The sequence below is a fragment of the Tribolium madens genome, unplaced genomic scaffold, assembly GCF_015345945.1.
Source record: "Tribolium madens isolate multiple individuals breed KSU strain unplaced genomic scaffold, Tmad_KSU_1.1 Scaffold_91;HRSCAF=231;Tcas5.2_LG7, whole genome shotgun sequence".
Taxonomy (NCBI): domain Eukaryota; kingdom Metazoa; phylum Arthropoda; class Insecta; order Coleoptera; family Tenebrionidae; genus Tribolium; species Tribolium madens.
The window spans coordinates 2,009,118-2,020,448 of NW_025401063.1; the positions used below are offsets into that span (position 1 = coordinate 2,009,118).

General features: G+C 28.8%; 2 protein-coding genes across 2 annotated transcripts in view; one reads left to right on the forward strand and one right to left on the reverse strand.

Moving 5' to 3' along the window:
- Positions 1 to 6,744, reverse strand: part of LOC123011364 (diacylglycerol kinase 1) — a 99,330-nt gene extending 92,586 nt beyond the window's left edge. Inside the window, exons 1-2 of the mRNA XM_044408761.1 lie at positions 6,616 to 6,744; positions 703 to 802 (exon numbers count right to left, since the gene is read on the reverse strand). Coding sequence (XP_044264696.1) covers positions 703 to 766 — 64 coding nt within the window. The 5' untranslated portion in view covers positions 767 to 802; positions 6,616 to 6,744. The remainder of the gene's footprint in view (positions 1 to 702; positions 803 to 6,615) is intronic.
- A 3,748-nt stretch (positions 6,745 to 10,492) lies between these two features.
- LOC123011728 (leucine-rich repeat-containing protein 15-like) overlaps positions 10,493 to 11,331 on the forward strand; it is a 2,139-nt gene continuing 1,300 nt past the window's right edge. Inside the window, exons 1-2 of the mRNA XM_044409316.1 lie at positions 10,493 to 10,678; positions 10,772 to 11,329. Of these exons, the coding sequence (XP_044265251.1) occupies positions 10,596 to 10,678; positions 10,772 to 11,329 (641 nt within the window). The 5' untranslated portion in view covers positions 10,493 to 10,595. The remainder of the gene's footprint in view (positions 10,679 to 10,771; positions 11,330 to 11,331) is intronic.

Consider the following 11,331-nt stretch of genomic DNA (forward strand, 5'->3'; position numbering starts at 1 on the left):
TTCTTATTTCTTCTTTTTATAACTTTTTCTCTTATTTTCACTAATTTTTGTGTTTAGGCTTCGGTTTTGTATTTTGTATTTCTATATACTTATTTTATAGTCTATTTTATATTTATTTTGAATGATTTTTTCGTTTGTCTTTTTTTGCTTTTTTCTTTTTTTTCTATTTTTCGAGAATATTAATGATTATTCCGTTGTAACTTTCTTTTAATTAGCCAAAAACGCAACTTACATGTAGCCAAACCCTAAATTTTTAAGAAAATACTCTTCATTGTATTTTATTTTATGTAGGTATATTACTTTGATTATATTTTTTTGTGCAAAATTTTTGAGTTTTTTGTTTTTTCTTTCTTTGCTATTTCCGTTTTTTTTACTAAACATGAACTTATAGTTTAAAATTTGTTTAATTCTGATTTGTTGTTCTGTTTTTTTTAACTATGAACTACACACTCCAGATGTGTTTTTTTGTAACAAAATTTTTTTTTTCCACTTTTTCGGTTAAAGGGTTTTAAAAAAAAACAAATCAAGGTAACTTTATATTTTTTTAAGAAAAATTTGTTAAAATATCTAGAAAAAGCCTCCATGATAAAACATAATTAGCATTCTGCATAATTGCGAGCCGCCTTCGCATCAAATTAGGTCGAATGCAACCTGCTTTCCGCGAATCGAACAACCGTTTCATTTCCACGAAGAAAAACTTACATGCGGCTAAATCCTGCAGCTGCTGAAACTCCTGCGGGGACAGTTTGTCCCACTGTAGCGTCATCGTTCAGCAGGAAGTCAACTCCCACTCCCGGATCACCTAGAAAAATCCAAAATTTACCAACCAAAAACCCAGAAATAGATTTAATTGTTTTCCTAGCGCAAATGTTGTTTGCGGTGTTGAATTTAATCGGAAAATCGCTTTTTCGTTTCTAATTAACTCCGACATGTGCACTTACGAAATGAGTTTATAATTAGACGGGGAAAAATCGTTTTATAATTTGTTGGTGTTTATGTTTGTCTGCCATTTATAGCCGCATTCTTCACGTTGCAGGACTTTACGTTGTAAAAATACCTCCATAAACAAGTCAATTATAAACTTGGCGAAAATCCAGATTCGGAGGCCCAAAATACGCGATTTGTCGCAAAATGAACAATAAAAATTTTTGATTTTTACACATTTGCAAGCCAAGATTCGTAACGAAGTAATTAGTAAATATTAGTTGAGAAAATACTGAATGCGAGGCTCTTGATAAAGAGGCTGAAAAGACTTGTATTTACATTCCTGAAATGAAACTGTCGACGAAAATAAATAATTTTTCAATTTTATTTCATTTAGCGTTTCATTGTAGGCGACACTGAAATTAATATGACCTGAAAGCTGAAATTTCATTTCGAATATACTGAGTCATCAAATTCAATTATGAATTACGTCTCAGCGATACCAACCTAATGAAAATTGCTGTTTTACGTACTTGAATTTTTTTTAAACTAGTCCAACATGTAATTAATATTTTTGACATTCAAGTTCGCAACTGCAGCCAAGTAAAAAGCAAAAAACCCTAGAGCTTATAACAAAATTAAACTCGTAGTGAAAACCTACTACTGAATAATTTTTAGTGTTTTAAGAGTATAGTTAGTCCAAAATGTACAACTATAGAAAGAGACAAAACTAATTTTTTGGCTCCAATTTGTCTTTTTTTACCAATGTATATCTTAGATTTGCCAGGTTCTAATATGTTTTTGTTTAGTTAACAAGTGTAGCCAACCAAAAATAAAAAATCACTAGAAATTTGTTGCTATTCAAACATTCTCTTATTATTATTATTCAAAAAATACGTTTTATTTATTTTTCTGCAGTACCAACCTGACGAAACTAAATTTCCATTAGTGTTTAAATATCCTGCAAAAGGCAGTAATGTTTTTGAAACTTGTGTTCTATTATTGTGACTTTTGTGTTTTATTCTTTTTATACAATTGTTTTCTTACCTTTTTTATTTTCTTTTTATATTTTTATTTGTCTATCGATGGCTAATAAATAAAAAATAAAAATTTCGGCGATTAAATAAAGATTAATTGTAAAATATGTATTATTTTTTCAAAATTTTAATTTTTATTTTTCCTAAATGAGACACCGTCTCAATCTATGGGAAATTTCGAGAATATTAAAAAAATCGAAAAACGCCAATCTAGAGATTTTGCAAAATAAATTTGCTGGCCTAATGGGCCGTGTAAAAAATTTATTAAATTAATTTGTTATTAACAATTTAGTTAAAAAAAATGGTCATTTTTTACTTTACCGGATTTTCGAACTACACTAAAGTTTTCTTCTGCAAAATGTCAAAATACGGAAAAAATTTTCATTTTTATTTTTCCTAAATGAGGCACTGTCGCAATCTAAAGGAAGTTTCGAGAATATTAAATTAAAAAGCACCGACGTAGAAATTTTGCAAAATAAATTTGTTGCCTTCGTGGTCCGTGTAAAAAAATCTATTAAATTAACGATTTGTTATTAACATTTTAGTTTAAAAAAATGGTCTTTTTGTGCTTTAATGGCTTTTCGAACTTCACTAAAGTTTTCTTCTGCAAAAAGTCAAATTACGGAAAAAAAATTAATTGTAAAATAGGTATGTATTATTATTTCAAAATTTTCATTTTTATTTTTCCTAAATGAGACCGTCGCAATCTAGAGGAAACTTCGAGAATATTAAAAAGAATCGAAAAGCGCCAAACTAGAAATTTTGCAAAATAAATTTGTTGCCTTCGTGGGCCGTGAAAAAAATTCTATTAAATTAACTATTCTATTAAATTAATTTGTTATAAACGATTTAGTTAAAAAAAATGGTCATTTTTTACTTTACCGGTTTTTCGAACTTTACTAAACTTTTCTTCTGCAAAATGTCAAATTACGGAAAAAATTTAATTGTAAAATATGTATTATTTTTTCAAAATTTTCGTTTTTATTTTTCTTAAATGAGACCACGTCGCAATCTAAAGGAAGCGCCAACATAGAAATTTTGCAAAATAATTTGTTAGCCTTCGTGGGCCATGTAAAAAATTCTATTAAATTAACGTTTTGTTATTAACAATTAATTTAAAAAAAATGGTCTTTTTTTACTTCACCGGCTTTTCGAACTGCACTAAAGTTTTCTTCTGCAAAATGTCAAATTACAGAAAAAAATTAATTGTAAAATATGTATTATTTATTCAAAATTTTAATTTTTTTCCTAAATGAGACACCGTCGCAATTTATAGAAAATTTTGCAAAATTTTCAGCTGAAAAACCCTTCAAAAGGCTGAAACGTATTCTCAAGCCATCGGTTGGCAACAAAAACAGAATCGCCAACCTTCAGCAAAATCCATTCACGTTTTTTCAGAAAAAAATCAGCTTTTTCAGTCAGACCGCAATGCAGAACCCACAATCTCATTTACCAACTTTCAGAAAAAAACCACTGGGGATTTGTTTTCGTCAGATTGGTGAAAAAACTGTCAGAGCAGTGCTACCAACGCCTGAAACGTAATTTCACCAAATCATGAGACAATTAAGAGCCTTGTTTTCTTCTCGCATACAAACAACTCAATTGTTCTCGAATAAATTAAAAACCAGATAACGTCACTCATCTGTTATTAAACTTTGCGAGGGTAAGTAAATAAACCACAGATGGGTTATATTTCCAAGATAACTTTATTTAATAATAAAAAAAAATCACACAGCCCTCGTAAAATAAAAACAATTGAGATAAGTTTTATCGCCACCGTTCGAGTGAATTAAATTCGTCAAGACTTGGGGCTTTTTTACGACAAAATTCTCGAAGAAAAATTCTGTTTACCTTCCAAAACCACCAGTTGCGTCCATCTCCAGGTGGTCATCGATCGTTAATTGGGTCAAGTTCGAATTCCACAGAAACGGAATAATTTTCCGGATAAAAAGCCCGACATTTTAAAACAATGTTGGCTTTGTTTATACTCAAATATGCTGTGTTTTCAAACAATTCAGACGGATTTTCATGGAATTCTATACATGTTTTGTAGTCGGCTTTCGGAGTTTGAAATAAAAAAAGCGAAAAGTTTTTGCTGCCCACGAAATAACTAATAAATGGCTTTTATAGCTAATAAAAGGCTTAAAATATCCCGAATTATTCAGTTGTAATTCGAGTGTCACAAAGGCATAGTTTACAAAAGCAATTTTAACATTCGCACACAACGAATTTGCAAAATAAAGCCACACAATCAGACCAAAATTTTATTTTACAATTGTACAGGGTGAATAAATAAAGTTTAAAAACTGTCATAACTGAGTCAATTACAAAGCCTAGTCCTGTTTTTTTTAATCTATTGGCAACACTGCTTCAGGTGGCCGCTATTTTCGTCGAAAATGAAAAACTATGACGTTTGAATTTGACACTCAAGGTTGTCATATTAGAACTTCAAATTTGTTGCCAACCTTTCATTTTTAAACGCCAAATGGTTTTTAAAATGATATTTTTAATAAAATAAATTTTAGTTGAAAATTGTAAAGTTCAGCCCTGAATTTTAATCTATTGGCAACACTGAATAAATTAGGATGTTCCCTGTTTCAGGTGACGGCGATTTTCCAAGAAAATGAATGGCAATTTCCTATAAAACTGTGATGTTTCAATTTGCCAATCAAGGTTGCCAAATTAAAACTTTAAATTAGTTGCCAACCTTTAATTGTCAAACGTCAAATGGTTTTTAAAATTTAATTTTTAGTGAAATGTATTATTAGTTGGAATTATAAAGTTTAGTCCTAATTTTGCTGCCTAATTTTAACCTATTGGCAACACTGATTGAATTACTACCCCCCTGTTTTAGGTCGTCAAAAATGAAAAACTATGACGTTTGAATTTGACACTCAAAGTTGCCAAATTAGAACTTCAAATTTGTTGTCAACCTTTCATTTTTAAACGTCAAATGGTTTTTAAAATGACATTTTCAATTAAATGTATTTTAGTTGAAAATTATAAAGCTCAGTCCTGAATTTTAATTTGTTGGCAACACTGAATAAATTAGGATATTCCCTGTTTCAGGTGACGGCTATTTCCAAGAAAATAAATGGCAATTGCCTATATAACTGTGATGTTTCAATTTGCCAATCAAGGTTGCCAAATTAAAACTTTAAATTTGTTGCCAACCTTTAATTGTCAAACGTCAAATGGTTTTTAAAATTTAATTTTTAGTGAAATGTATTATTAGTTAAAATTATAAAGCTTAGTCCTAATTTTGCTTCCTAATTTTAACCTATTGGCAACACTGATTGAATTACTATCCTCTTGTTTCAGGTGACAGCTATTTTCGTCGAAAACGAATGATAATTGCCTATAAAAATATGACGTTTCAATTTGACAGTCAAGGTTGCCAAATTTATTGCCAACCTTTAATTTTTAAACGTAAACTGGTTTTCAAAATGTCATTTTCAAAGGACTGTATTTTTAGTTGAAAGTTTTTAAAACATATGCTCAGTTTTTGAACTATCAAAATCATAGAATTTCCATTAGACAGATTTTAGTGAAATCTCCTTTATACAAGGTGAGCCAGAACTCGCGCCCCAGAGAAAGGTACTATGCCTATTGGAAAAATAATTTTCCAAATTTTTTTTTGCTACTGGCTATTAGAAGAGGAAACAAGGAAGCTATATCCTAAATTGTAACTCGGTTTAATGTTATTTGTGGCTTTTATTGGCAAAATTTTTGTATCTTTAATAAATAATTATGAAAAAATATATACAAGATCATCAGTATCATTAATTAGACATAAAAAAATGTCAAATGTCAAATGACAGATAGAATTTTTTAAATCTTTTTTCCATGTTCCTGGTATCTTATCTTACTTGAAATTTTTCTCTGGGGCGCGAGTTCTGGCGCATCCTGTATAACTAGTATTAAAAAATAGAGAATTTGAAACGAGTTTTTTTGCTTTTGAAATTGTTTTTTAATTAATAATTGTTGAATCAATTTATTTGTGTTCTTTGTGTAGATATTTTCAACCACTAATTAATTTCATATACGTTTCGCCCTTTTTGCGACTTCTTTAGTACTCGTGATGCCACTTGATTCGAATTTTTTTTCTAACTCCCCTAAATCTTTTTTTTTAATATTAACTGAAATAAAAAAAAAACAGATTAACAATAAATACGTAGAATTTTTCTAAAAACGAACAAAAAAAACAAAACTTCGTCGACTTTAACTGAACTTTCCCATTTTTCTAAAGCAACATTTCAGTTGAAAACCTTGTTTTCAATAACTGCCAACTGCAAAACCCAAATTAGTTTTCAAAGCTTTTAATTTCGGAGCAAAGCAATATTTTTAATTGTTTTTTCCCCTTCCGTCGCAGCCACCCCACCGAAGTTGTTACGTATCACTGTTATCATATCAGTTACGTGTTTATGTTATTATTTACTTAAACTAATTCGTGCAGCTCCGTTGAATAATAATGCATTACTTAATGACTCCGACCGGTAAATTTGCATCGACCTCTTAACAAATTTGCTCTTTGGGCCCACCAAAACGCTTTTTGGGCCATTTTCTCGGTGAAAATTCGAAAAAGTGCCCCGAAAAAAACCAAAAAGGGGTTGGTATCGATTTGTGTGATAAGTGTTTTTATCGTGATACTTACTTCATTGCGGTGTTTTCCATGTGTGACACTCGGTGTAAACAACACTAAAATATTTTAAAAATATCTCGCGAGATCATAGATGAAGAGCGCGACGCAACGTCACTTGGCTGCGGAACCGGCGAGTTTGGTTGGACAGCCGAAGAAGCTGTTGTTGTCATGGCAACAGCCGGGCTATGCCGCGATTTAGCCATCTAGTGGACGGTAGATGAACTAGTGCAGAGCGTAGACGCAGGTCTTAAGGAAAAAAACTGCTTTTTTATTTACTGTTTTAGTTTTAAGGGGAATTATAATTAAATTATTTTTTATAATAAAATAATTATTACATCAGCGACTATTTAGTTGCTCCACACCTCAAAAGTTTCGCCGAACACATAAAAATTTCTCATATTTTTCATAAATACATAAGACTAAAACTCGGAATTTTTTACTCAAAAACATTTTTTTGAATAAATTAGAAAATTTGAATTAGTGATTGATTATAAGAAGCCTTTTGTCTCCGTTTTAGCCATCTCGAGGATGGAAGAGGAACTAGCTAGTCTATAGATGTTAAAAGAAAATTTTCACATTTTCGGTCAAAAATCATGAAAATCTAGAAGAATTTTAAAGCAAAATAAAAATTTGTAACTTTTTTTTTATGATTTTTTTTATAAATCATCTTTTTTCTAATACATTTAAAAATTATAATTGAAAAACGAAAACTATTAAAAAATAATTTGCCGTAATTGCACCCTCTAGTGGTTGGTAGACAAGCAACGAGCAAAATCAAACTTATGATTGTTTTTTAAAGGAAAACTGTTTTTAAAATCAGAAAATTTATTTTTGAATTATTTATTGTAACAATCATGAAAATCAATAACGACCCCTTTTAATTTTAAATACAGTGTGTCCACGGATAGGTAAAACGACTCCTGAAAAAATGTTAAAAAAATTCTATCTATTAAAATTTCGAAGTTATGAAAGTTTCAATTTTGAACTTTGACTCTATTTATTTCTGTTGGAAAAATAGTTTTCCAGATTTTTTTGATACTAGCAATTAGAAGAGGAAACAAGGAAGCTATATCCTAAATTGTAACTCGGTTTAATGTTATTTGTGGTTTTTATGAGCAAAATTTTTGTACCCTTAATAAATAATTATGAAAAAATATATACAAGATCATCAGTATCATTAAATAGACATGAAAAAATGTCAAATGTCAAATGACAGATATCTTACTTAAAATTTTTCTCTGGGGCTTGAGTTCTGGCGCAGCCTGTTTAACTAGTATTAAAAAATAGAGAATTTGAAACGAGTTTTTTTGCTTTTGAATTTTTTTTTAATTAATCATTTTTGAATCAATTTATTTGTGTTCTTTGTGTAGATATTTTCAACCACTACTTAATTTCATATCATGAAAATCTAGAAGAATTTTAAAGCAAAATAAAAATTTGTAACTATTTTTTTAAAATGATTCCTTTTATAAATCACCTTATTTCGAATAAGTACATTTAAAAATTATAATTGAAAAATGAAAACTATTAAAAAAATATTTTGCGGTAATTGCACCCTCTAGTGGTCGGTAGACAAGCAACGAGCAAAATCAAACTTATGAATGTTTTTTAAAGGAAAACTATTTTTAAAATCAGAAAATTTATTTTTGAATTATTTAGTGTAATCATGAAAATCAATAACGACCCCTTTTAATTTTAAATACAGTGTGTCCACGGATAAGAGAAACGACTCTTGTAAAAGATGAATAATTCTTAATTTAAATTTTCTTTCTTTGGCCCTTTGGGGTTCACCCTGCTTAGTTAAAGACTAATTTCTAACATAATTTTAGTTTTGAAAAATCAAGTATGCCTTAGGAATTTTTAAAAAACCTATTCTTATAACTCCGTTTCTTTAGAAAATATTATTCTGAACTTCAGCAACCTGGCTAATATTTTGAAAAACGAAACAAATTTAACAGAAGAATCTTTTCACGATATTCAAAATGTTCACGAAACGTTCGCAATTTCCGGTTAAAAATTTGATCATCTGGTGGACGGTAGATGAACTAGCGCAGAGCGTAGACGCAGATCTTAAGGAAAAATACGGTTTTTTTTATTTACTGTTTTAGTTTTAATTAGAATGTGAATATGTACCTACTATAATTAAATTATTTTTTATAATAAAACAAGTTTCTGATAATTATTACATCAGCGACTATTTAGTTGCTCCACACCTCAAAAGTTTCTCCGAACACATAAAAATTTCTCATATTTTTCATAAATAAATAAGACTAAAACTCGGGATTTTTTACTCAAAAACATTTTTTTTTTGAATAAATTAAAAAAATTGAATTAGTGATTGATTATAAAAAGCCTTTTGTCTCCGTTTTAGCCATCTCGAGATGTTAAAAGAAAAACTTTTTTTATATTCACATTTTCGGTCAAAAATCATGAAAATCTAGAAGAATTTTAAAGCAAAATAAAATTTTGTAACTATTATTTTTTAATGATTCCTTTTATAAATCATCTTTTTTCTAATACATAATTGAAAAACGAAAACTATTAAAAAAATTATTTTGTCGCAATTGCACCCTCTAGTGGGCGGTAGACAAGCAACGAGTAAAATCGAACTTATGAATGTTTTTTAAAGGAAAACTGTTTAAAAAAATTATTTGTGAGTTATTTAATGTAATAATCATGAAAATCAATAACAACCCCTTTTAAGTGTGTCCACGGATAGGTGAAATTAGTTAAAAAATTAATTTAAATTTTCTTTTTTTGGGGTTCAGTCCATAACATAATTTTAATTTTGAAAAATCAAGTATGCCATAGAAATTTTTAAAAAACCTATTCTTATAACTCAATTTCTTTAGAAAATTATTTTTTTGAACTGCAGCAACCTTGCTAATATTTTGAAAAACAAAACAAATTTAGCAGAAGAATCTTCTCACGATGTTCAAATTGTCCACGGAATGTTTGCAATTTCCGGTCAAAAATTTTGATCAGGAATATCATGATAAACTTTTCACTTACCCAGTTGAATAAAATAATAATAAAAATAAAAATTATCTCATTTTGAGTTTGTTAAGGAAGGTCAACGGAATTGTTACCTCAAAAGGACTTGAATTAAATATATTTTTGAAATTTTAAAAGTGGTTTTATTTTTGTTAATATGTATAACAAATAAATAAAATCACTGCTTCAATCAAAAATAAATATTAACGTTTGTTTTTTGCGCTGCTGCTTTCTTTGACTGTAACTACCTAATTTTAAAGTAATTGATGTTAGTTTTTTATACCAGGTGAATAAAAAGTATGGAACCAAACGTTTTTTGCTTAAACTATTTATTTTTTGAAAAAACTAATTGATGAGTGATAAAGTACTATAAAAATGTGATGATTTAACAAGAATAAAATTTTTCGAAGTTTCCTTTTGTTTTTGAGTTCTACAAAAAAAAATATTTTTTTAAATGGCAACCCACTATAAAACCATTTTTCTCATAAAAGCTATACTCTAAGGATTACAACTATCTCCTTTATATTTAATTTTCTCAAAAAAATTTTTCACATAAATTGCAATTTTGACAAAAGAAAATCGAATAACTCAAAAACAAAACAAAAATTTCGTTGTGAAAATACGATCACATTTTTTATATTACTTTCATTTATATTAATTATTATTTTCTGGTGGCAATTGATTAAAAATAAAACCGCTTGGTTCCATACTTTATATTCACCCTGTATGTATAAAGTTAATAATAATAATTACTTTTATAAAATAAAAGTAAATCATTTTTAATTCAATTGAGGGGACGAGAAAATTTTTGGAATATGAATAGCAGATAAGCTTCCAATGCTTTTTCGAAAATAAGCATTGTTTACCATTTCTATTATTAAGTTATTGAAGTAAATATTATTCATAATTTTCATCAATTTTAAACAGATATCATTATCACTGCTTAATCAGCTTTCCAAGTCGAGTTTAGTTTTATTTGAGACTGAAACAGGATACATATGAATACGTTTTCCGTTTTAATATCAGAGACAATACTTTTATTTTTAAACCAACAATTGAAGTGGTTGGTAGTGAAATTCTTGTAAGTACATTTTAAAAATTCGATATTCTCCTATAATGAACAAAAAGTAGTTTTTATATTAAAGTTTCACAATTAATAGTAGTTTTTTTTCAGAAAAATGTGGTTAATTTTACCCAGTTTGCTGGTTTTGTCACACATTAAATATGGGCAAACTGCTTATTGCCATCAGAAGAAAACTTATAGATTTGAATGTTCCAACCTACAATCTCTTAGCGAAATTATTCATTTTGTTCCTGGTGATACAGCGGCTATGACGTATTTAACAATAACCAACTCAAACATTTCGACTATAAATGCTTCAGATTTATCCGCTGAAGTTCTTAGCATAAACCAAATACATGAGTTAACGTTAAGTAGACTCCATATCAAAAAAATTCTACCAGGAGTATTTCTATACCAGTGTGAATTACGAACATTGAACCTCGAAGACAACAACATGACAGAGATTTTAAACGGCGTCTTTAATGTGCTTCACAATTTAAAAACATTAGACTTGAGCAACAACAAAATTAACAGAATCGAAAAATATTCTCTTAAGGGCATGGACAAATTGGGAAGCCTAAATCTAGCAGGAAATAATTTATCAGTTCTTGAGGAAGGCATTTTCGAAACGTTGCCTAATCTGAAGGTTTTAAATCTAGAACGAAACGCCA